The sequence below is a fragment of the Thamnophis sirtalis genome, unplaced genomic scaffold, assembly GCF_051295495.1.
Source record: "Thamnophis sirtalis isolate CommonGarterSnake01/CBP01778 unplaced genomic scaffold, rThaSir2_p1.2 scaffold_3, whole genome shotgun sequence".
NCBI classification, from domain to species: Eukaryota; Metazoa; Chordata; class Lepidosauria; order Squamata; family Natricidae; genus Thamnophis; species Thamnophis sirtalis.
Genome location: NW_028261383.1, coordinates 176,641,615 through 176,666,965, shown reverse-complemented (window position 1 = coordinate 176,666,965; position 25,351 = coordinate 176,641,615). Strand labels below are relative to the sequence as shown.

Genomic DNA, 25,351 nt, shown 5'->3' with positions numbered 1-25,351 from the left:
TTGCAAGTTTAACAACATTTATATGCCGCCCAATCCCGTAGGACTCCGGGCGGCTTACGGTACAGAAATAAATAAAAAATAAAATACAGAGGAAAAACAAAGATAGATTTAAAAACAGCACACCATGCACTCCGTTCTAAATGGGGCTGGACCATATTTTGGAGTCAACAGCCCTAGGCCTGCCGGAGATATTTCACAAGAAGAGTCCTCCACTCCTCTGCAGAATACAGCGGAATGCCTTATACCACCAGGCTTGAAATTTTGGGCTTAGACAACTTAGAATTATGCCGCCTTCATTCTGACCTCAGCGGAGTACACAAACTTATCTGCTACAACGCCCTGCCTGTCAATGGCTACTTCAGCTTCAACCGCAACAATACATGAGCACACAATAACTCCAAACTCAACTGCAGAAAATTCAGCAAGAGTTTGGTCAATGCCAGGAATACACTACCTGGCTCTGTGGCTTCATCCCCAAACCCCCCATAACTTTAACCTTAAACTGTCTACTGTTGACCTCACTCCATTTCCTAAGAGGTCTGTAAGGGGCTTGCCTAAGCGCACCAATGTGCCTACCCTCCCTCTCCTACTGTCCCCATTTCCTGTATTCATAATCATGTTTATACCTATATCTGTTATCTTACACACGCTTGACAAAATAAGTAAAATAAAACACATAAATAAATAAATTATGGTAAACATTTCTGAAGAAAAATGTACTGTCAGAATTGAATTGAATTGAATTTATTATATTTCTATGCCGCCCTTTTCCCTAAAGGGACTCAGGGTGGCTCACAACCCAAGTCAGGGGGTGGGGGGATAGGGGATACAAATAGGGAAAAAAGACATGGACAAGCAATACCACAATTTTAAAAACAACTCAACAGACACGCCATTCGAGCGGGGACAGGAACTCATCAGCCCCAGGCCTGTCGGAACAGCCAGGTTTTAAGGGCTTTGCGGAAAGCCTGGAGGGTGGCGAGGGTCCGAATCTCCACGGGGAGCTCGTTCCAGAGGTTACCCAATTATCCACACCTATTCCTCTCACCTACATCTAGTTCTTAAGGGCTTGCAGAATGAGAATATCCAACTTCAAAGCGCCATGGGATTACTTTTTTTAGATAAGAGAAAATTGCAGAAGGCTGAATTTGGCAGAAAATCCAAAGGAATAACGTAGCCCCTTTCCAATTAAAACAAAAAAAACTTTTTATTAAAAGGCATGAAATTTCGTGAACTGCAGCTGACTTCATCAAATGCACGGAGCAGTTAAAGGGGGCAAGGTGGGAAGGAAGGATGCTTTATGCAGATCCAGGTTTCATATGAAACAAGTTGTTCAATCCCTCGTCATTAAGCGAGAGCAGTCAAATCAGAGAACTGGCACTAGAATCTTGAAAAGAGTGGAGACAGAGTTGGGCCCAGGGCCAGAGAGAGAGAGAGGCCCAATTTGTCTGGATTGCAAAGGCATGTTGTCATTGGGAGTGTAAACCGAAGTGCATATATGCAAAAGAAATCATACTCCTTTGCCAGAAAAGCACAATTATTCTGCAGAGAAAAGGAGGGGAGGAAACGGATGCATGCTGTCAAGAGGCCAAACAGGCGCAGCCAGAGGCAAACAGAGAGATGAGTCAACCAGCGGTCAAAGGAGATGTGCCATTTGCTGAACCTTCCTCCTCATTTACGTAGAGCAGCGAGGCACTGCGGGTCTCAGTGGTCGGCCAAATTCCTGCCTAGCAGGAACAACTGTTGGACTGTGAAGCCGATGCATCCTTCAGGGCAGCGTTCTTGTGATTGGTGCTGTTCATGCCAGAGCTCGCATCCAGGCTCTCGTTCATCTTCTCACAGATTATGTCCACCAAGCGTTCAAAGACCTGCTTAACGTTGATATTATCCTTGGCACTGGCTTCAAAGAATTCTAAACCTGGAAGGAGAAGAAATGTTAAAAAAAAAAAAAAGAATAGCAGTAGCAATAGCAGTCAGACTTATATACCGCTTCATAGGGCTTCCAGCCCTCTCTAAGCGGTTTACAGAGTCAGCATATTGTCCCCAACAACAATCCGGGTCCTCATTTCACCCACCTCGGAAGGATGGAAGGCTGAGTCAACCTTGAGCCGGTGAGATTTGAACCACCGAATTGCAGATAGCAGTCAGCTGAAGTGGCCTGCAGTACTGCACCCTAACCACTGCGCCACCTTGGCTATAGATAGATAGATAGATAGATAGATAGATAGATAGATAGATAGATAGATAGATAGATAGATAGATAGATAGATAGATAGATAGATAGATAGATATAGATATAGATATAGATATAGATATAGATATAGATATAGATATAGATATAGATATAGATATAGATATAGATATAGATATAGATATAGAGATGGATGGATGGATGGATGGATGGATGGATGGATGGATGGATGGATGGATGGATGGATAGATAGATAGATAGATAGATAGATAGATAGATAGATAGATAGATAGATAGATAGATAGATAGATAGATAGATAGATAGATAGATATAGATATAGATATAGATATAGATATAGATATAGATATAGATATGGATGGATGGATGGATGGATGGATGGATGGATGGATGGATGGATAGATGATAGATAGATAGATAGATAGATAGATAGATAGATAGATAGATAGATAGATAGATAGATAGATAGATAGATAGATAGCCATAGCAGTTAGACTTATATACCACTTCAAAGTGCTTTCAGCCCTCTCTAAGCGGTTTACAGAGTCAGCATATTGCCCCCAACAACAATCCGGGTCCTCATTTCACCCACCTCGGAAGGATGGAAGACTGATTCAACCCTGAGCCGGTGAGATTTGAACCGCTGAACTGCAGATAACAGTCAGCTGAAGTGGCCTGCAGTACTGCACTCCTAACCACTGCGCCACCTCGAAGCCCAAAGGTGGGAGGGGAGAAAGAGTGGGAGGCATTTCTCGTTTTGCTGGGTATGAGATTTGAGAGCCATCTAATCTGGAGATGTTCCCGTATGAGAGACCAACAAACCTAGTTCATCAGCAAGTCTCTTGCCATCTTCAGGGGATATTACTCGGTTATCCTCCAGGTCACACTTGTTCCCAACCAAAATCACTTGAGCATTATCCCAGGAGTAAGTCTTGATCTGAGTTGCCCTAAGAGAGGGATACAGAAAAATTCTGGAATGGGTTTGCTATTATTGGGCTTGTAATTTCCCAGTTACCTAAAAAGAACAGCCAGTGACACTCACAAGGCAGAAGAATCATCCTCGTTTCATCAGTTCATATACGTTATTATTTCCACCTTTTGGAAAAAAACAATCAACTGTGTTGATTTGAATGGTGGTTGCTCTTTCCCTAATTGACAGGAATGGGGAAAGGGAAATCAGAACCTTTATTGTCTGCACACACCCAGAATGAGATACCAATACAAATCCATCACTTGGTTCACTATTCAGACAGGAAGGTCTTAACTCTCTTAACATCTTCTGCAACCATCCCCACTGGCCTCATCACATGATGGTGTCCCTCACAGCAGAAACTACCAGTCAGTAGAAAACAGCATTCAACTGCCAGTGCCACTTTTTAAAATGAGCTTTTGAGTATATGAGTTACAATAATTCTGGAAGCTCTTTTTAGAACTGTAGCGGACTAGGGAGAAAAAACTGTGGAGCTTCCAGTGATCAGGCAGCTGAGGAAGATATGGTGGTGGACATATCAGAAGGAAGGTAATATGACAGAAAAGACAAGTTCTAAGAAAAGAAGAAATAGAATGACTTCTAAAACAAAGTCATAATTTGGAGTTTGAAGAATTTTTGGAAAGTTGTATTTTGTTAGGGTAACTTCTGTAAGCAATGACTGGAGATATTCTTGTCATTGTTGCAAACCATTTCTGATTGTGTGGAGTAGTTTGCAGAAGAATTGTGGCTGTTCTTGTTTTTTTTAGGATTTAGGATTTTATTGAGGATTTATATGCCGCCCTTTTCCCTGAGGGGACTCAGGGCGGCTTACAACAATGAGGGGAAGGGAGTGCAAGACAAGACTTAAAAGAAAAAAAATCGTGAATAAAAGAAAATTATCCATAAAAACACAACATTCACTCAACATTCGGGCGGGGTGAGAGTAATCCTATCCCCAGGCCTGACGGGATAGCCAGATCTTGAGGGCTGTGCGGAAGGCCTGGACTGTGGTGAGGGTACGGATCTCCACGGGGAGGTTGTTCCATAATGTCGGAGCTGCAACTGAGAAGGCTCTCCTCCGCGTAGTCGCCAGTCGGCACTGACTGGCAGATGGAATTCGGAGGAGGCCTACTCTGTGCGATCTGATGGGACGCAGGGAGGTAATTGGCAGGAGGCGGTCTCTCAAATAGTCAGATCCACTACCATGGAGCGCTTTATAGGTGGTAAGTAGGACCTTGAAGTGCACCCGACGATCAACAGGTAGCCAGCGCAGCTCACGGAGGATTGGTGTTATATGGGCGAACCGTGGTGCGCCCATGATCACTCGCGCGGCCGCGTTCTGAACTAGCTGAAGTCGCCGGATGCTCTTCAAGGGCAGCCCCATGTAGAGCACATTGCAGTATTCCAGCCTAGAGATCACAAGGGCTCGAGTGACTGTTGTGAGAGCCTCCCGGTTCAGGTAGGGCCGCAACTGGCGCACCAGGCGAACCTGGGCAAATGCCCCCCTGGTCACAGCCGACAAGTGGTGGTCAAAACTCAGCTGTGGATCCAGGAGGACTCCCAAGTTGCGGACCCTGTCTGAGGGGTATAAATTTTGCCCCCCCAGCCTGATTGATGGAACGTTAGCCAAATTTTTGGGAGGAAAACACAACAGCCACTCGGTCTTTTCCGGGTTGAGTACCAGTTTGTTAGCTCTCATCCAGTCTTTAACAGCCTCAAGGCTGTTCTTGTTTGATGGGTGGTTGAGGAATGTGGTTTATTATAATATGAAAAAGAAAAAGATTGGAATTCAGTTAGTAGGTGTGCATTTTTATTTAGTTTGTTTTGCTCTTGTTAGATATTAAGGAGATTATTAGCGGGTGGGCCTTCGCCTTATTTATGGATTACATATTCAGGAGACAGATCAGAGAATTGTTTGGGGGGAATATTCTGGGACCAGTGACAGTCATTTCAGGAGATGTGCCCAGACAGCTAGGGACAGTGTTTCACTGAGGCCCAGTGTGGCGAGTACAGCAGTGTTCTGCAACCTCAGCAACTTTCGGTTGCATGGACTTCAGCTCCCAAAGTGCCCGGTCAGCATGCTTAGGGTTCTCCCTGAGGATCGGATGGGCAGTTTGGCCAAGGCCTCAGTCACTGCCTATCAGAGATGGCATTCAGAAAGTTCTGATCAGTTCTGGAGAACCAGTAGCGAAAAATTTGAGTAGTTTGGAGAACCAGTAAATACCATCTCTGACTGGCCCAGAGGTGGGTTTCTACCAGTTTGGATGAACTGGTAGTGGTTTGGCAGGCTGGGTCACTGGAAGCGGCAGCGACCCAGGCCTGCCACGCCCCCAAACCAGTTCTCCAATCTTGATTTTTACTTCTGCGTATGCACAGAGCAATTTTTATTGCACTGGCTGGCCACGCCCCCGAACCAAGCCACTCCGACACTTGCCCTGCCTCTCCTTCGCCATGTGCATGCAAAGAACTGCCTCCTCCTGGAGAAGGAGGAGCCACGTAGCGATGTCACAATGTGCTGTCTCGATACTCTGAGACCGCCGTTGACACTTTTGCCACTGGATGGTCCATGGCCACCCGCCCCACGCATGCCTTTGTTGCACTTTGGCATTTGCTTGAGGGGTGTCTCCACGTGCGCGCACCCTCCCGGCCACACAAAGCAGCTAGATGAGGAGGGGGTATATGTGTGGAGGTGCTCGCTTGCCCACAGCATTTGGCTCTGGCGCAGGCCTGGCATAATGAACATTTCCTCTCTAGTCGCGGAAACCAACAGTGTCTTTCTGTGTGTGTCCATGCATTTCTTCATCTGCCTCTCGAGTCCCAGCTGATCTGGAGGAAATGGGGATTTTGCAGTAACCTTCCCCAGGTTGGAGAGGGAATGGGGATTTTGCAGTATTTTTCCCTGCCACGCCCACCAAGCCACGTCCATAGAACCGGTTGAAAAAAAATTGAATCCCACCACTGCTGTCTAGTATGGGTGGGGTCTGAAGTCTCTGCTGCTTCTCTCTGTGAACTGATCCTGATGTCATTGGGAATCAGGATGCATATAAATTTAAATAAATAAATATCACTCATCAAACAGGCACATCTTGGGCCAGACGGCAGGTACCAATAATCATCTGTGATTGGGAGACCCTGTTGTGACTCCTTTGTTATGGAGCAGTCACTACCTGATCAGACTGCATTGATTAGCAGGGCTGCTGGGCCAGCATTCAGAATCCATTTGCCACGTTTTCCAGATTGGCTTAAGTTCCAGAAGCTACTGCTCTGAAAGCTGGTTAATATGCCAAGCGCTTCAGCAGAGGAGGCCATGGGGACTACCTGAAATTATCAATTATCCCTGGTTTTGATAGAACTTCTAGAATGGCTGGGTCATACCTAAAAGCAAATATGACTAAGTACAGCTTAAACATTCCTTGAAAAAGCTAAGGTGTATCAGGGAAAGAGATCCCTGGATCCACTGAGTCTGGTGATAGTCACTTAAGGGAGCTGTTCTGGATGGGGCTGATGCATCTTGGATCATTATAACTAAATGGGAAAGTGTTGCTGATTTCTCCACAAAGTTGCTCATAGTCATTGTTGGAAAGCCCCTTGACGAGGAAGCTTTAGGAGGAAGCTAACAAACCTGCTTGGCCTTTGTTGTTAGATCAGTCTGCCCTTATGCTTCTTGGGACTACCGTGTTTCCCTGAAAATACGACAGGGACTTATTTTCTTTTTACTTACAAAATATGGCCTTGGGCTTATTATAGGGGAGAGCTTATTGTTTTGGGGTTGCCAGGTGGCTGCTCCCTTGCGAACGGGCTCCCGAAGAGCTGGGCACAACCTCAGGGGCGACCAATAGCAATAGCATTAGCAGTTAGACTTATATACCGCTTCATAGGGCTTTCAGCCCTCTCTAAGCGGTTTACAGAGTCAGCATATTGCCCCCCCACAGTCTGGGTCCTCATTTCACCCACCTCGGAAGGATGGAAGGCTGAGTCAACCTTGAGCCAGTTGGATTAGAACCGCTGAACTGCAGTTAACAGTCAGCTGAAGTGGCCTGCAGTACTGCACCCTAACCACTGCGCCACCTCAGCCAAGCTCATTAGCAACCCCCCGGCAACCCCCCTCTCCAGCTGGACAGAGCGCCATTCACTGACCTAAGGGGTATCCCTAAGGCGCCAAGTCACATGGCGCTCTGCTCGCTCCCCAGCTCCCACGGCTTGGCACATTAGGGATACCTGCTGGGTCAGTGCATGGAGCTCCCTCCTGAGTCCCTCGGGAATAGGGCAGCATACAAGTATAATAAACTATAACTATAACTATAACTCTACCTGGCTAGAGAAGGGGGTTGTGCGAGCGCCTGTTCCGCCTCCAGCAGGCATGCCTCCTAGCCTCAACATGTGCAGGCCCAGCTCTCCCTGCAGCAGCCGCCGGCGTAACAGAGAGTCTTCCAGCAGCCAGTCCACAACCATAGAGCGCACTCCTAGAGCGGCCACCGCTGGAAGACTCGGCAACCAAGTTTGGGAGTTTGGAACCGGAGAAGACGTTATGCTCGGAGCACAGCAGCCGCGGCGGCTGGCAGTGTTATTTTGGGCCCTGATATTTCCTAGCCCTGTTGTCAAAATCCTTTAATTGGAGATGCCAATAACCTGCTGTGCACATGAGACGCTGCTCTCTAACTCAGTTTTGGCCCTTTAGTGTATTGGTGAGAAATTCTGGCCCCAAGCAAGTTCCTAAATAGCAAGACGGTTGCACCTGTAAAGGGTACATAATACCAACTGAGCACATTTCAAAATCTGTTTTCCTAGTCCATAACTGGAAATCGCCCCCTTGACAGAAGAAGTCCCCGTTCCAACTCAGGGTTCTGCACTGAGCTTACCAGTCTTGTACAGCATTGAAAGACTCCTGGTTGGAAATGTCATACATGAGTAAAAAACCCATTGCTCCCCTGTAGTAGGCTGTTGTGATGGTTCGATACCGCTCTTGGCCAGCTGTGTCCTTAGAAAGACAGAAACAGAAAAAGGACACGGATCAATTAAACGACTTCCCCTTTCAGACAAAGGCCCCATATAGAGCTCCTTATTTAACTACTTGCTTTGTCAAGCCTTAAAGTCAACTTCATCTAACCCAGTGTTTCTCAACCTTGGCCACTTGAAGATGTCTGGACTTCAACTCCCAGAATTCCCCAGCCAGCATTCGCTGGGAGTTGAAGTCCAGACATCTTCAAGTGGCCAAGGTTGAGAAACACTGATCTATCCTCTTTTTTCATTATCATCAGAAATTTCTCCATGACCTCCCATCTTGCTTATTTTTACAATCAACCAACCTATCAAACAGCACCTCTAGCTCAGCATAGCTCTTGCTGCATTGATACAAGAGCCTTTCCATTTTTCAGATTGACGTGTGGCCAACGGATGCAAAGTATGCCAAACCTCATTCAATCTCAAACATTCAGAAATCCCTCCAGGGGAAAGCCATAATCTAAAGCAGGGGTGTCAAACATGAAGTCCGCAGGTCAGATCCACGGAGCACGCCTGGAAATATTAAAGGACTGGCCTGTGGCGCCTTTGATGGCCAAAACGGGCCATGTGTGGCGGCCCCATGGTACATTTTCGGCCTTCCTGGCCTCCTGCAGCACTCTGGCAGCCAAAAATGAGCCACGCGGGGGCCTCGTGAATCCCCAGCACAGCCTGTTTTGGGCTGGAACAGTGAAGCTGGAGGCTGGGGAGGCTGAAAATGGGCGGTGCAGGGCCTTGGGAGGCGTCCACATGGCCCATTTTGAGCCGGCCGAGTGCTGCAGGAGGCCGTTCAAGCTGAAAACGAGACAGAGGGGGTTAATAGTTTCTAATTTTAAAAAATTTAACCAGTTGTTTTGATATCTAGGATGTCTCAGAAACTGCAAATGCTCGTCCTCCGTTTTATAGTTCCGTAAATAATTATATATATTTTGAATCGATTTTTCATCCGTCCCCATTAAAATTTTATCCAATGCTCTTTGTTCTTTATTTACACCCCATAATTTAACATCTTTTTTGTGCCTTGATTGGATCTGAAAATACGGCCACCAGGATAAGGCCATCCCCTGACTCTGCAATTGTTGTCTGGATTTAAGATCACCCCTTTCATCTAAAATATCCTTGTAACGTACAATTTTCCCCCAGTTTATAAGATTTGGATATATGTATATTCTTGAATAATGTTTGCATTAGATAATTATATATAGAATTGTAATTGTTTATTGTCTCAATGTATTATACTCTCTATCTTAATTTTCTTGTATTTTTAAAACACTTGTTCTGCAGTTTAATAATGTAATAATGTATTTTGGGGTTTTGTTCTTTCTGCTCCCCCCTTTTTCTTGTATTATTTTAAAAGCAATTAAAAAAAACTACAGACCAAGTGCCCTGTCCCCATGCAGCTAGATACCACATATCTTACAATAGTGATCCCCAATGGGGATAAACTTGGTGTGGTTAATCTAAGACAGTGGTTCCCAAACTTGGCAACTTTAAGACTTGTGGACTTCAACTCCCAGAATTCTCCAACCAGCTCTGCTAGAGCTCTCTAGAGCTCTGCCAACTTCTCTTTTCAGTCCCTATACTCTGCTTCCCGTGAACGGTAAAGCATCTCACCCAAATCTGCAGCTTGACTCTTTTTTCATTCCTGTAGACGGTCTTCACCTTGAAATCGATGCCGACGGTGCTAACGAAGTCTGGAGTAAAGGAATCATCGGCATATCGGAAGAGAAACGAAGTCTTGCCCACGCTGCTGTTGCCAATGATCAAAAGCTTGAACATGTAATCGAAGTTTTGGTCAGCGGCATCCTTGGGCATCTGCCGGGTGTCGTTGGCAGAGGCCATCTAAGGGAGAGAAAGGAATATCCCTAGTGGACTCGAGGTCAGAGTAGAATCTCAAGGCTCATCCTAGAGTCAGTGTTTCTCAACCTTGGCCACTTGAAGATGTCCGGACTTCAACTCCCAGAATTCCCCAGCCAGCGAATGCGAGCCAGCAGTGTGATGCAGCAGCCAAAAAACCAAATGAACCCCTAAGCTGCATTAACAGAGGGATACAATCAAGATCAAGTGAGGCTCTACAAAGCCTTAGTAAGGCTACACACACCTAGAGTACGGCATCCAGTTTTGGTCACCACACTATAAAAAAGATGTTGAGACTCTAGAAAGTCTCTAGAAAGACTCTAGCCGCCCAGAGTCCTTCGGGATTGGGCGGCATATAAATTCATTAAATTTGGAATTTAGAAAGAATGCAGAGAAGAGCAATCAAGATATTTAGGGCACTAAAGGCTATAACATAGGATGAATGGTTGCAGGAACTGGGCATGGCTAGCCTAGTGAAGAGAAGAACCAGGGGAGACATGATAGCAGCCTTCCAATATTTGAGGGACTGTCACAGAGAGGAGGGGGGGGTCAAGCTATTTTCCAAAGCATTTGAAGGCCAGACAAGGAATAATGGATGGATACTGAACAAGGGTTGGTTCAACCTGGAAATAAGGAGAAATTTTCTGACAGTGGGAGCAATCAAACCAATGAAACAGAAGTTGCCTTATGAAGTTGTGGATGGAGGCTTTCAAGAAGAGACTGGACAGCCACTTGTCTGAAATGGTAGGGTTTCCTACCTGTGCAGGGGGTTGGACTAGATGACCTGTAAGGACCCTTCCTACTCTGTTATTCTGTTATTATCAGTTATAGTCTTCCCCACCCCCTTTCCATAAAATTAACAACCAAATCTCTTGCCAGCCAAGACACCAATTGGTCATTGTATCATTATTCTATGCAATGACTTGGTGATTAGGATTTTGGGCTACTGAGAACAGCATGTTACAGTTTGGACTTCTCTCCATGCAGCTGTAATTGAGGTGGAATTCCATGTTGGCGATAAGTTTGTTAGATATTCACCCTATCTACAGTGGTTTCCACCAAGGTCCTCTGTTCTGGCGGTTTAATCCTATTGGTCGAAGGGTCTGACAGCTCCCTATCAAAGGGCTGCTGTCAGACTCAACCTTCGAGGTGGCGCAGTGGTTAAATGCAGCACTGCAGGCTACTTCAGCTGACTGCAGTTCTGCACTTCAGCTGTTCAAATCCCACTAGGCTCAGGGTTGACTCAGCCTTCCATCCTTCCGAGGTGGGTAAAATGAGGACCCGGATTGTTGTTGGGGGCGATATGCTGACTCTGTAAACCGCTTAGAGAGGGCTGAAAGCCCTATGAAGCGGTATATAAGTCTAACTGCTATTGCTATTGCTATTCTCACTTGTTGCATTCAATAAAGAGCTGTTGTTACCATTAAGTTCAGTTTATTGTATTTATATGCTGCCCTTTTCCCCCGAAGGGGACTCAGGGCCTTTGTGTGCCTCTCCGTTACCCAATCTAACAATGTGCCTCCTTCCTTTGGGCCCATAGGAGAATATACAAGAGGAGAGTTGGCATTTTCTGTTGGCAGAAGCTGCTGGAGAAGAGGAAAAGTATCTATATTTCTCCCAGTTTGCTAAGGAAGGCTCGTTTTTAAAAAAAAAAGCATAATAGACATTTTTGAGGTTTATTTACAAGGAGGTTATACAACTGAGTTATTAATACTATTTACAGGTCTGACGTGAGATTAACCAACCTGCGTGCTTGTGCGAATGTACACACCTGAGTGTACAGGCCTGGTTGTACTTGATCTCTCCTTTCTTGGCAAGATACTCACAGCAGAGGCTCTAATACAACCAGCCAAACTAGTTTGGTTCTCTGCGATAAAAAGCTTCTTTAAAAAAAAAGCCACTTTTCTGGTTTCCTCGGCTTTATCAGCAAACATGCCTATTAATTTCTAGGCGCTGAACAAAAGCAAAGATCAAAGGAACGCTGAAAGAGAAATGTTGGGAGTAAATTCTCTACCAAATTGTGTCTCCCCTCAGCCAATGAGACTTTAAATTGCCATTGTCTCTTTTCTATTAGATCTCAATCAGATACAATAACAGGGCATATTCAAGATGATGAATCAGATTGAAGCAGTAGTCTTGTTGGAACACCTATGGAAACAGTGGCAGAAAGAATCTCTGGCATCTAGAGATTTATTATATCAAAGTGCAGGAAAGCGTTTTCCAAAATTTGGCATCTCATGGGGGGGAAATAGCTGATTAGTTTAGTTCCCATCATTGGAAAGTTTTGATGATTTCTTCCTCAGTTATACATTTTATAACCTGAACAGTTTCTAGGACAGTGTTTCTCAACCTTGGCAACTTGAAGATGTCTGGACTTCAACTCCTAGAATTCCCCAGCCAGCGAATGCTGGCTGGGGAATTCTGGGAGTTGCAAGTCCAGACATCTTCAAGTTGCCAAGGTTGAGAAACACTGTTCTAGCACATTATAAAGAAAGTTGAGTGGTTACTTGAGTCAGCCAACAAAATGCCACATTTTCCAGACTCCACTTCACTATGAAGGAACCAGCTTCAGTTTGAAAACATCCCAGGAGAAATAGGCATAATTTGCACATGAAAGAGAGATCCATATACCTAAGGAGCTGCCCGATTACTATTTCAGTCCACAGAAAAAGATTTAGAGCACGGAAAGCATTTTGGAACGGACCCTCCCTAATTTTCTGGGGAATAAAAGGAAAGGAGGGAAGAAATTTATTGTTTATTTATTACATTTGTTTATTGCTCATCTCCCCAAAAGGTGAGTCTTTTAGTCTTGCAAGATCCTGTTAAGGCATAGGATTATATGTCTATTTAGTGCCTGATAAAGAATAAAGAAACCCAGCCTCAAATATTTACTAGGTAGCCCTGCCCATTCCTGTTTCTCAATCTAATCTACTCCGAAGGATTAAAGAAAAGATGACATGGAGACAGGGTGAGATCCGGTATAGTTACTCCGGGCACTTTGGAAAAGGGCAGAGTATAAGTTAATTTGAGTACAAAGAGAGGAGAAACTGCTATATTATTATCACAAAGTGTTCTAAAAGAAAACCTTCCCCTCTTCCGCAGCATCAGGAATATTCACTTTGCTGTGTGATGCGTGGCATTTTTAGGAGGAAACTAAGGGAGATATCTCCACATCCCAGTCTTAACACACTTGGTAAGGAATGCAGATGCCAACACTGCCAGGCTTCAAATACTGTTGTAAATTATGGATCATCAGGCAGGCACTATACCAGAGGTGGGTTTCTACCAATTCGCACCTATTCGGTAAAACCGGTTTGTCAAATCTACCTAACCATTTAGAAGAGGTTCCACCAGTGGACCCGGAAAGCAGGACACACCTACAGAAGAGGTTCCAAAAAATTTTGAAACCCACCACTGCCCCCCACACTCACACAGAGAGAAAGACAGACAGACTGATAGAGAGAGAGAAAAAAGAAAGAAAGAAAGAAAGAAAGAAAGAAAGAAAGAAAGAAAGAAAGAAAGAAAGAAAGAAAGAAAGAAAACACATGGCTGGCAAGCCACTCCCATCAGGCCACATAGCCGGCAAGCCACTCCCACAAAGGAGGCCACACCCACAGAGTAGGTTCCAAAAAACTTTGAAACCCACCACTGCTCTATACCTTCACGCTACCCGGCTGATATAAAGCACACAATTTCCTAATTTGTACAGAAAGAGGAACAATTTATATCACAGAGAAAAAAAAAATCTAACACAAATTCTTCTAGACCTTTAAACTCCTTTCCCCCCCACTAGAAATCAGACTACCCAAAATGTTCAGTTTTCCTGGACTTGCCACCTTCTGGGAATTCCAATGTTACGAACTTCCGAGGCAGAGAGAGGGAGAGAATTCCTGCTGCTGTTCTGCTTCCAGATCTACACTTCCAGCTTAGTCTGGAGTGATGGGCACGAGCCACCCAGGAGTGCAGGGACCAACGACGTTATCCTCGGTTCACCCACGTAACACCTATCCTCCGCGAGCTGCACTGGCTACCAATTGGTCTCCGGATACGCTTCAAGGCGCTACTCGTCACTTATAAAGCCCTTCATGGTATTGGACCTGGGTACTTGAGAGACCGCCTGCTGCCAATTACCTCCACTAGACCGATTAGATCCCACAGATTAGGCCTCCTCCGAATTCCATCCACTGGCCAATGCCGACTGGCGACCACCCGGAGGAGAGCCTTCTCTGTGGCTGCTCCGGCCCTTTGGAACGAGCTCCCCGTGGAGATTCGAACCCTCACCACCCTCCAGGCCTTCCGCATAGCCCTTAAAACCTGGCTGTTCCGACAGGCCTGGGGCTAAAGAGCTTTTGCCCCCCTCCTCGAATGGTATGACTGTTGTATGTTTTTAAATTGTGTATTGTTATGTTCGTCTTTTTTATCCCCTGTCTGTACCTCCTTCCCTGATTGAATTGTGAGCTGCCCTGAGTCCCCTTCGGGGAAAAGGGCGGCATATAAATGTAATCAATCAATCAATCAATCAATCAATCCTCCACCCATCCTCACCCTCCACCCTTGTCTTCTGGCTTCATTTCAAACGTAGCCTTTTCCGTCTTGCACTGGGACGCTGGGCTTCAAGCCATTCCCTCCACTCCAACTTACTACAATGGTGGGAACGCAATTTCCTGACCAGGCACTGCCACATTTTTTCCTAGAAGTTGATTGATGGAACATGCGGAGGTGGACTATTTTGTTAAAAGAAACCTAACAACCTAAGCTTGGTTGAAATTCTGCCAAGTTCTCTTTCAAGTGACAATGATAGAACTGAGTTTTATTGTTACATTTTTAAATCAGCCCAGAAGAGATAAAAGAAGCAAGGGAATCCATCCATCAAGGGCTGCAGGAGACCAAGTGCAGATGAAACAACAGACCACCGCTGAGGCCAAAGCAGAGCAGAACAAAGCATTGAAATCCAGAAAGGTATTTCTTGGTTACACAAGTGGAACCAAGTTGCAGAAAGTCTCAGGCTGAGTAAAGCCTTATAAGTAGCAACATCTGTCTCTATAACCAAAGGGGGCTGTTTAATCTTAATCTGCGTGTATGTGACAGATTACAGATTAACAGAGTTGAAAAGAGACCTTGGAGGTCATCTAGTCCAACTCCCCCCTAAGCAGGAGACCCCACATCATTCCTGACAGATGGCACGCCAGTCTCTTCTTGAAAGCTTCCAGTGATGAAGCTTTTCTTTGGAAATCTATATTCTGTGCCTAGTGGGCTATGAATGTCTAAATTTCCCTGACAAACAAGGAAGCAACATTTAAAACAATACTGATGTTCTGGGGTTTAAACTCTACAGACTTTCTGCTTCCACCTTTCTCAATTAAACATATCACATAGTGAGTCTCCTGCTGGCCTTAGAGAAAACTGTGGCACAATTGCTTTCTCTAGTCGGGGTCCCATTGCCTTATACCTCCAGCCCTCAAAAGAAGCCATTTACAACTAATCCTACCACAAATGCTTTCCTAATTGGCAAGTAGGACTACTTCCACAAATCCACCCATCTCTCTCTTCCAGTGAAGTATATTTAGGCGTGACCCGACAAAAGCGCGTACGTCAAAAGCGCACCGACAAAACCGCAGTGCTAAAACCGCAGTGCTAGGGTTAGGTTTAGAGTTAGGTTACAGCGCGCTTCTGTCGGCGCGCTGTAGTCGGCGCTCATTAGTTGCACGGTTTTGTCGGCGCGGTTTTGTCACTGCGGTTTAGTCAGGCGCGCTTTTGTCATTCGCGCATTTGTGGTGGAACCATATATAGGCACATATCCACATTTCCCAACACGCTGACAAGGATATACTCTTTTTTTGTGTTGATGTGCAACCAAATTGCTTTAATTTTTGCTGAATGTCAGCCACTAGAATGTCCCAGAAAGTTTTGCTTTCAGAGAGATATTTCAGTCACGTTAACATGTAATTGTTCCACGTAAACTGATCTCAAATATACATTAGTACAGTGTTTCTCAACCTTGACTAAGCTCTTTGGTAGTTTTCCTCACCACTTCCCTTGTGTAGGTAATCTTTGGCTTACAGCCATCCATTTATTGACTTTATGAAGTTACTATGGCAGTGTTTCTCAACCTTGGCAACTTGAAGATGTCCGGACTTCAACTCCCAGCGAATGCTGGCTGGGGAATTCTGGGAGTTGAAGTCCAACTTAATCTCTCTAAACCAGTGTTTCTCAACCTTGGCAACTTCAAGATGTCTGGACTTCAACTCCCAGAATTCCCCAGCCAGCGAATGCATTCGCTGGCTGGGGAATTCTGGGAGTTGAAGTCCGGACGTCTTCAAGTTGCCAAGGTTGAGAAACACTGTACTATGGTGACTAACACATTACATCACAGCATCTAATTCACCTAACAACCACATTATTTGCTTATAAGGGAAAAAAGATTATAAAATCAGTCACATGATGACTCACTTAGGAACCTCATCTTTTAGTGATGGACGTTCTGGTCCCGACTGAGATGGTAAATTGAGGACTACTTGTATTACAGAGATGTCAAGGAAACCAGAAGCATCTTATCAGTGTCTTTCTCTGACAGAAAAATGTTTTTTTTTTACATTGGCTAATACAAACCTGTTCTAACACGTAAAGTAGCTGAGGACTAAGAATCTGAGAAACTATAAAAATGATGTCTCATAATTAATAAGATGCTGTTGATTCTGTTATCCATGGAATGCTTAATGCTGTTGATTCTTCTGTTAACTCTGGATGCTCAATAAACTTCTGTTGGTTCAGCTATCCGTGGATTGGTTTACTTTCATTCATCTTCAGCCTCAGGACCCTAATGCAACACCGCAGGTGGCTAGTAAGGCCTATACGGGCAGGAAATGTTCTGCCATGTGTTGGACAGACACGTGTGGGCAGCACTGTTGCAGCATTTGCAGCTCTCTATTCTTGTGTTGTGGTTGTTCTTCTGTCCTCAGATGTCTGGCAGCCTTGGCGGATCAGCGTGCGCCATGTCAGTTGGTCTTGTGCCAGGGTTTCCCAGGAAGAAGGCTTTCAACATGTGGCGCAGTGGTTAAATGCAGCACTGCAGGCTACTGCTAGATCAGCAGTTCAGCGGTTCAAATCTCACCGGCTCAGGGTTGACTCAGCCTTCCATCCTTCCGAGGTGGGTAAAATGAGGACCCAGATTGTTGGGGGCAATATGCTGACTCTCTGTAAACCGCTTAGAGAGGGCTGAAAGCCCTATGAAGCGGTATATAAGTCTACTGCTATTTCTATCTCTTCCTTTCTCCCCCGTGAGATCGCTTTCTTTGAGACAGCTCACCACAGAGGAGCTGATGGGGATGCAATAGCCTGGCATCCTTGCAGCATAGGCTGCCCAGCATCTCTGGGCCTTCATCAGCAGGGTGTGACCTGATAGAAGGCCTGCTCTGGAGAGGACTTCTGTATCTGGCAGCTTGTCCTATCACCGGATCCTCAGAATTCTATGCAATTATGGTGGCGCAGTGGTTAGGGTGCAGTACTGCAGAGCACTTCAGCTGACTGCTATCTGCAGTTCAGCGGTTCTAATCTCACTGGCTCAGGGTTGACTCAGCCTTCCATCCTTCCGAGGTGGGTGAAATGAGGACCCAGACTGTGGGGGGCGATATGCTGACTCTGTAAACCGCTTAGAGAGGGCTGAAAGCCCTATGAAGCGGTATATAATTCTAACTGCTATTGCTATTGCTATTGACTGCAGCTCTGCAGTTCGGCTGTTCAAATCTCACCGGCTCAGGGTTGACTCAGCCTTCCATCCTTCCGAGGTGGGTGAAATGAGGACCCAGACTGTGGGTGCGATATGCTGATTCTGTAAACTTCTTAGAGAGGGCTGAAAGCCCTATTAAGCGGTATATAAGTCTAACTGCTATTGCTATTGCTATCCCAAAGGCAAATCATGACTTAGCATGTTGCCATCCAGATCTTACAGACTTCAAACAGTCTGGGAGACTTGCACGGGATTCTTGGTGCATGAAACCAAAGAGGAAGCTTTCCCTTCATTTTGATAATAAACCATACGATATTGTTTTCTTCTTCTCAATTTTTTAAAAAAAGGTTTCTTGGAAAACTTGGAATTCTCAAACATAGCAGTCTCATTTCTACAAAATGCCTCAATAGAAATGATACTTCATCAAAATAACATTTCAAAGCTTTAAAGTACCAACTTTTCTTTTAACGTACCAGCCTCCACTGACAATAATAAATGGATGCTAATATTTTAATGTTAAATATGCATTTGTGAGTTATTCTGGAGGATATGTAGATCCATCAAGTACATTAATCTTCTGGCTCTCTAGAAGGTACCCAAGATTCTCCTTCCCTTCCCAGCCTCTGAATCCTCTCAAGAATCCTGTGGACCTGTAGCTTGAGTTAAAGATTAACCTAAAGTCATCCAATGAGGTTTTGTGGAAATCTGAACTAAGATTTTATTCCAACACTACAGTAATTCTACTGTAGATAGAAGTAATCTTTCTTCAATCTCAGTGAAGTTCCAGAGCAGTAGACAATATATTAATCTAGCAATAAAAATATGGGAAGAAAAACTTCAATTCCCCCTATCCCACAACTAGGCAGCCAGACAAAGGGAACTAAAATGGGCAGTCATAAAAATGCATATTTATTGTCTGAGAGGGGTTTTATGGAGGGTCAATCAAACTTTTGATTGCTGAGTCTTCTTAGGATATTCCCTTTCCAACCTAATTAGAATAATTGAAAAAATGCCAAAACATTGTAACTAGAGCATAAATAACAACAAATTAAGCCTTTCTACTGTAGGCTTAAGGAATAAAAGATAGATTGATGTAGGGTTCTCTTAACAGAAATTTCAGCAATATTAGCATCAGCACTGAAATGTTGACAAATCATAGATTTGTCATATTATAATAAATGAATTTCACTTTTTTTCAGTGAGTACCAATATGAAAACAATTGTTTTCATACATTTTTGCTGAGTTACCAATATCAAGCTAGTATTTGTAGTACTGTGACTAAGGGATTTAAAGGATAGTTTATCTAAGAAATTATTTTAAAAAGGATACATCTCAAGAAAGAAGAATATAAATTACAAGCATTTGCGGATGATTTGGTGTTTATTATGGAGGATCCAATAGAAACAGGGCCAAAACTAATTGAAATAATAGAGGAATATGGAGAAGTAACAGGTTTAAAGATTAATAAAGATAAAACAAAATTTTGGTGAAAAATATGACAGAAAAGCAGAAAAGAGAGCTGATGGGGAAACTGGACACACAGGTGGTGGAAAAAGTAAAATATTTGGGTATCCAATTGACATCAAGGTGTGTAACATTAAAGGAGGATAACTATTATAAGGTGAGAAAATAAAATAGAAATAAATTTGGGAAGATGGAAAAACCTACAATTATCATTAATGGGAAGAATAGCAATAGTAAAGATGAATATATTACCAAGATTGCTATACCTATTCCAAACAATACCAATAAAATTAGAGAAAAAATACTTTGAAAGTATGAATAAAATAGTGGGGAAATATATATGGCAAGGGAAAAAAGCAAGAATTAATATAAAATGTTGCAAGATGCAAGAGTTCGAGGTGGATTTGGATTACCAAACTGGGAACTGTATTATGAAGCAGCCGGACTAACGGATGAAAGAATGGATTTTATTGAGAAATACAAAATTATTAACAAAATTACAAAATTAGAGGGCCATGATTTGCAACTAGGTTGGCATGCTTTTTTGTGGTATGGTAAAAGTAAGGCACGTGGCTATTTCCAAAGACATTATGTAAAGAATAGATTTAGTTATTAACCATATGGGGAAGAGTGAAAGGGAAACACTATTCAGAAATGTGGCTTTCAACAATGGAAGCACTGACACATTCAAATATTAGCAGTATGAAAAATATTATTAGATACAAAGATATCTTAACAGAAAAGGGGGAACTAAAACAAAAACAAGAACCAGAAGAACAAGGGATTGATATAGGATGGTTTTCACAATTGCAAATACAATCAAGATATGAAAAAGATAAAAGGGAATATGGTTTTAACTTAGGAAGTTCGGAGTTGGATAAGATACTTATGGGAATGGAAGAAATAATAATCAAGAAACTATCTAGCCATCTATTAAGAACTAGGTTAGAAGAAGAAGTGGTTAAAGATACAATGTTAACTTGGGCAAAGAACTTTGGCTACACAATTGAGCTAGAAAAGTGGCAACAACTCTGGGAAAGCAACTATAAATTAATAGCAATAGCAGTTAGACTTATATACCGCTTCATAGGGCTTTCAGCTCTCTCTAAGCAGTTTACAGAGTCAGCATATTGCCCCCAACAACAATCCGGGTCCTCATTTTACCCACCTCAGAAGGATGGAAGGCTGAGTCAACCTTAAGCCGGTGAGATTTGAACTGCCGAACTGCAGATAGCAGTCAGCTGAAGTGGCCTGCAGTACTGCACCCTAACCACTGTGCCACCTCGGCTCTTCAAGCAATAGCAGTTAGACTTATATACCATTTCATAGGGGTTTCAGCCTTCTCTAAGCTGTTTACAGAGTCAGCCTATCGCCCCCAACAACAATCCGGGTCCTCATTTTACCCACCTCGGGAGGATGGAAGGCTGAGTCAACCTTGAGCCGGTGAGATTTGAACAGCCGAACTGCAGAACTGCAGTCAGCTGAAGTAGCCTGCAGTGCTGCATTTAACCACTGCGCCACCTCGGCTCTTACCATGTCAACAGCTTACAAAGAAAACTTATACAAAATGTTTTATAGATGGCACATGTCATTGGAAAAATTAGCAAAGATGTCTAGAAACAAGTCAGCGAAATGTTGGAAAAGTCAACAAGCAACAGGTTCTTCTTATCATATGTGGTGGACATGAGCAGAAGCAAGGAAATATTGGACTAAAATAAGAGTATGTCTAGAAAAAAATGTTACAACAAGAAATAGAATTTAGACTAGAGATATTTTACTAGGTATTATCCCAGAGGAACTTAAGAAAGAGGATACTTATTTGATTATACATATAACTACAGCAGCGAGAATTGTATTTGCCCAAAATTGGAAATTAAATAAGTTACCAACAGATGAAGACATAATAAAAAAGGATACTAGATTGTACAGAGATGAATAGGCTAACACCGAAGAGAAAGGATAAAGATGAATCGGTGTACTTCAAAACATGGAGATGATTTTATGATTGATCAGAGAAAGGAAACTATAAAAGAAAATAGGGAGAAGATATAGAACCCAGATGATGGACTATTAAATGGAAAAGGGAGGGAAGAGGGGGAAAACAGAAAAGAAAATATTAAATATAGAAGCATATATTCAAGAGCGAGATGTACGGGGGGGGAAACATAGTTAGGATAGATTAGCAAAGGGAGGGGAATAAGAAAAGATACTAAATTATATTTGGGTTTGCTAAAAGACCATCCAAAGAAAACATAAACTGAGATTTGAAAGAGACACCTATAACAACAGAAAAGAAAGGGAGAGAGGAGGAGAGAATGAGAGGAAGAGAGGGGAAAGAAGAAAGAGGTAAGGAGAGGAGGTTGGAAGGGAGAGAAAGAGCAGAGAGAGTAGGAAGAGGAAGAGGAAGAGTAGGAGTAGGGGAGAGGTAAGGGAAGAAGGAAGGGGAAGGAGAGGAGGAAGGAAGGAAGTAGAGAAGGGAGGGAGGGAGAAAAGAAAGAGAAAATAAGGTGTTATAACAACAGGTGGAAGGGATGGTAAATAAAGCAACCCAAACTCTATATTATAACCTATTAAATGGAATAACAAATGTATAAGAATGACAAATGTAAAGAAGAATAACAGTTATGTGAATGTATACTTAAAATGGTACGTAAGAGAATAAAAAAATGGAAAAAAGGACTGCTCTGCCCTTCTAATGTTTAACCAGTATTCAGGCCTTCTTTACTATCTATAGATTACTTCAATAGTTGTCAGGAGTGAAGTGCTAGTGAATATGACTGCTGTCTATCATCAATTGTTTCTTTAAGATAGTGGGATTTAAGTATCATAGGATGCTTGGGAGGAAGGGCACAATGGGATAAAAGAGAAGGATTAGAGGTAATAGGAGTTAACTAACTTTCAAGGAGGTATACAATTCCCTGAGTCCTTAGCTAGGACGTGGGATAATGAATAAGATTGCCCTTAAGCATGTTTATAATTCTCTTCCTCCTTTTGTAAATAACCACAATGTTTCCAAATAGACTGACTCAGAGGAGTTCTTGTAAGACCAAGCAGTTTCTAGGCGAGGTAAAATTCAAACATCCTGAAAGCCAGAAGAAGGCACCACAGGTGGCAGCACCAGGTGATGCTTGGAGGTGAGGTTTCAAAGCAGGCTTATGGCATGATAAAATTATATTTGAACTATATTATTTGAACCAGCAAGGATTTTTCTCCTTTATGCAAGAAAGAGAAATCGAGCTAATACGTAATCCAATAAACCTAAACCATAAACCTAACGTTTTTTCAACCTCAGCAATTTTAAGATGTGTGGACCTCCACTCCCAGAATTCCCTAGCCAGCAGAGAAGCAAGGAATTATTTTTTTACAGAAAGTATTGATTGTTTAGATCCTGACCTGTTACATCGTGAAGTATGCTTCAGATGCAGCTCTACTTTTCCAGTAAGAAATAGACCTTAACTTAGTTTCTAATAATTTTATTGGGTTTATATTAATATTGGGATAGTCCTACTATGGTTTTACACACTTGATTTGGATTTACACTTTATGTGAAGCCATCCTTTATCATGTTATGCTAAGCAACTATAAACTGACAGGTTTTTATAATACCCATGATTCACAAGTTTTTAATAGTTGGCTTCATACAACACGCTAAGCCAAAAATAAACAATCACGCAACTTGTGAATCCAGCTTTTGTGGTTGCTTTTTTAATACCGCTCTTCTGTTCCCCAAATCAAGGTAGATTAGAAAAACAACACAGAAGGAAAATGTCAACTGTACAAATTGTGGGAGAAAATAAAAGCCTTGTTCCATCAGCTTAACTGTACACTCCACCCCAAACAGTCTTGACTCCAGGAATGCCACGTTTCATTGCTCAGAAACCAGGAAGAGCCATTCAGGTATGCAGGTGCCCTGTCTGCTTCTAATGATCACGGATGGAAAGACTGCAAATATTGACAGATTCCGGGACCATCACACAGATGTGGAGGCCAGCTGAGGTTGCCATAAGAGTTCAGACTCACTATATCTGTTCTGATAAAAGCACAGAAACTGGTCGAAAGAAAAAAGTTTGAATCATTGTTGTGGCTCTCTTAATGGTCGTCTCCTAATTCTGGAGGAACTTCCCACATTGGTTTTGTTCTCGTAGCAGAGCTAAGCAGATCTCAAAAGATTCTTTCAGTGGAAGGAATAGATTTCATAGATATCCTACATTTGATTTAACAGTTGGAACAGTACCAGATCCCCACAGACTTATCCAACTGCATGAGAGAGGCTACTACTAGTCTGCACCGACTTGGTGATCTTCAAATAATGGATTACATGCATTTACCAATTGACCCCCGCAAGTTGTGGATAATGAATATTATAGTCAAACACATCCTGAAAGTGCCAGGCTGGGGACTCTGTGCAGGTGCTTTTTGGGGGGTCCTATAGCTCTTCTGAATAGCCACTAGTTTCAAATGAAGGGATGGTCCCCTAATTCTCCCCTCGCCCTATTTTTACTGAGAAAGAGCAGAATAATATTTTGACACATTCTTGAAAAAACACTGTGATTTGTAAATCAGTGGTTCCCAAAGTGGGCAACTTTAAGACTTGTGGACTTCAACTCCCAGAATTCTCCAGCCAGCTCTGCTGGCTGGAGAATTCTGGGAGTTGAAGTCCACAAGTCTTAAAGTTGCCAACTTTGGGAACCACTGTTGTAAATTCACCATCCGAACTCTGCTGAGGTCGAGTCCTTCGTGATTTAAATACATAAACCCCGATCATTAAGAAGGAAAGTGATCCCATGCCATTAGTTTTATTACTCTCCTTTTCAAAGAGGAGCTCTAACTGATGTTCTCAGTTGCCAGAGAAGGCAATGGATGCCTGGTCGTTCCCCAATAAGCCCTTCATGGTATTGGACCTGGGTACTTGAGAGACCGCCTGCTGCCAATCACCTCCAATAGACTGATTAGATCCCACAGATTAGGCCTCCTCCGAATTCCATCCGCCGGCCAATGCCGACTGGCGACTACCCGGAGGAGAGCCTTCTCTGTGGCTGCTCCGGCCCTCTGGAACGAACTCCCCGTGGAGATTCGAACCCTCACCACCCTCCAGGCCTTCCGCAAAGCCCTTAAAACCTGGCTGTTCCGACAGGCCTGGGGCTAAAGAGCTTTTGCCCCCCCCTCCTCGAATGGTATGGTTGTTGTGTGTTTTTAAATTGTGTATTGTTCTGTTCGTCTTTTTTTATCCCTTATCTGTACCCCCTTCCCTGACTTGGATTGTGAGCCGCCCTGAGTCCCCTTCGGGGAAAAGGGCAGCATATAAATGCAATAAATTCAATTCAATTCAATTCAATACCCAACTTCGGGACTCTGGAATGGAGGAGAGTCAAATCAGGAGCCGAGGTGGCGCAGTGGTTAAATGCAGCACTGCAGGCTACTGCTAGATCAGCAGTTCAGCGGTTCAAATCTCACCGGCTCAGGGTTGACTCAGCCTTCCATCCTTCCGAGGTGGGTAAAATGAGGACCCGGATTGTTGTTGGGGGCGATATGCTGACTCTCTGTAAACCGCTTAGAGAGGGCTGAAAGCCCTATGAAGCGGTATATAAGTCTAACTGCTATTGCTATTGCTATAAATCAACCCCAAGACAGTCGCCTTCGCCTTCCCTCTCGTCAACGCCCCCCCCCCCCCAAGTCTCAAAGGGAGAAGTTCGCATCCGGCTATTTGGAGTCGCAGCCTCGCTTAGCGAACAAGAGGCGCAAAGGCGACTCCCACGCGGGGCAACGCCAGCTGCTGGCACAGCCACCTGACACTGCAATTGCCCGCAGGGCTCCTTTCGAAAGAGTTACAGAAGAAGCCAGGATCACTAAAACGGACTTACTTCGCCTGGCTCCGGGGCGGAAGGACCCGAGCCTGGTTTCTCCCACAGGCTGGAAGCTGCTGCGGCTGCGATTTTCGGGCTGATTTAGTCGCTCCAGAGAAGCAGCGATCCTGGCAGCGCCGGACCTGCGCGGGAGGAGAGCGGAGCTACGCCCGAGAAAGGCAGGGGCGCTCGAGCCGTCTTCCCGCAGCAATCGACGCTCCGCGTTAGCCAGCCACTCCCACCTGGAGCCGGTCCGGAGCGCCCGCCCGCCGCCCGCCCTGC

General features: G+C 43.9%; 1 protein-coding gene across 1 annotated transcript; it reads right to left on the bottom strand.

The window, feature by feature from the left end:
• Positions 1-1,182: 1,182 nt before the first annotated feature.
• Positions 1,183-25,323, bottom strand: RAB3D (RAB3D, member RAS oncogene family). The gene is made up of 5 exons (XM_087711065.1): positions 25,088-25,323; positions 9,793-10,020; positions 8,040-8,158; positions 3,033-3,157; positions 1,183-1,918 (listed from the first exon to the last, which is right to left on the bottom strand). The coding sequence occupies exons 2-5, from the start codon at positions 10,018-10,020 to the stop codon at positions 1,728-1,730; spliced, it is 663 nt and encodes a 220-aa protein (XP_087567191.1). The 5' UTR covers positions 25,088-25,323; the 3' UTR covers positions 1,183-1,727.
• Between the last annotated feature and the right edge of the window lie 28 nt (positions 25,324-25,351).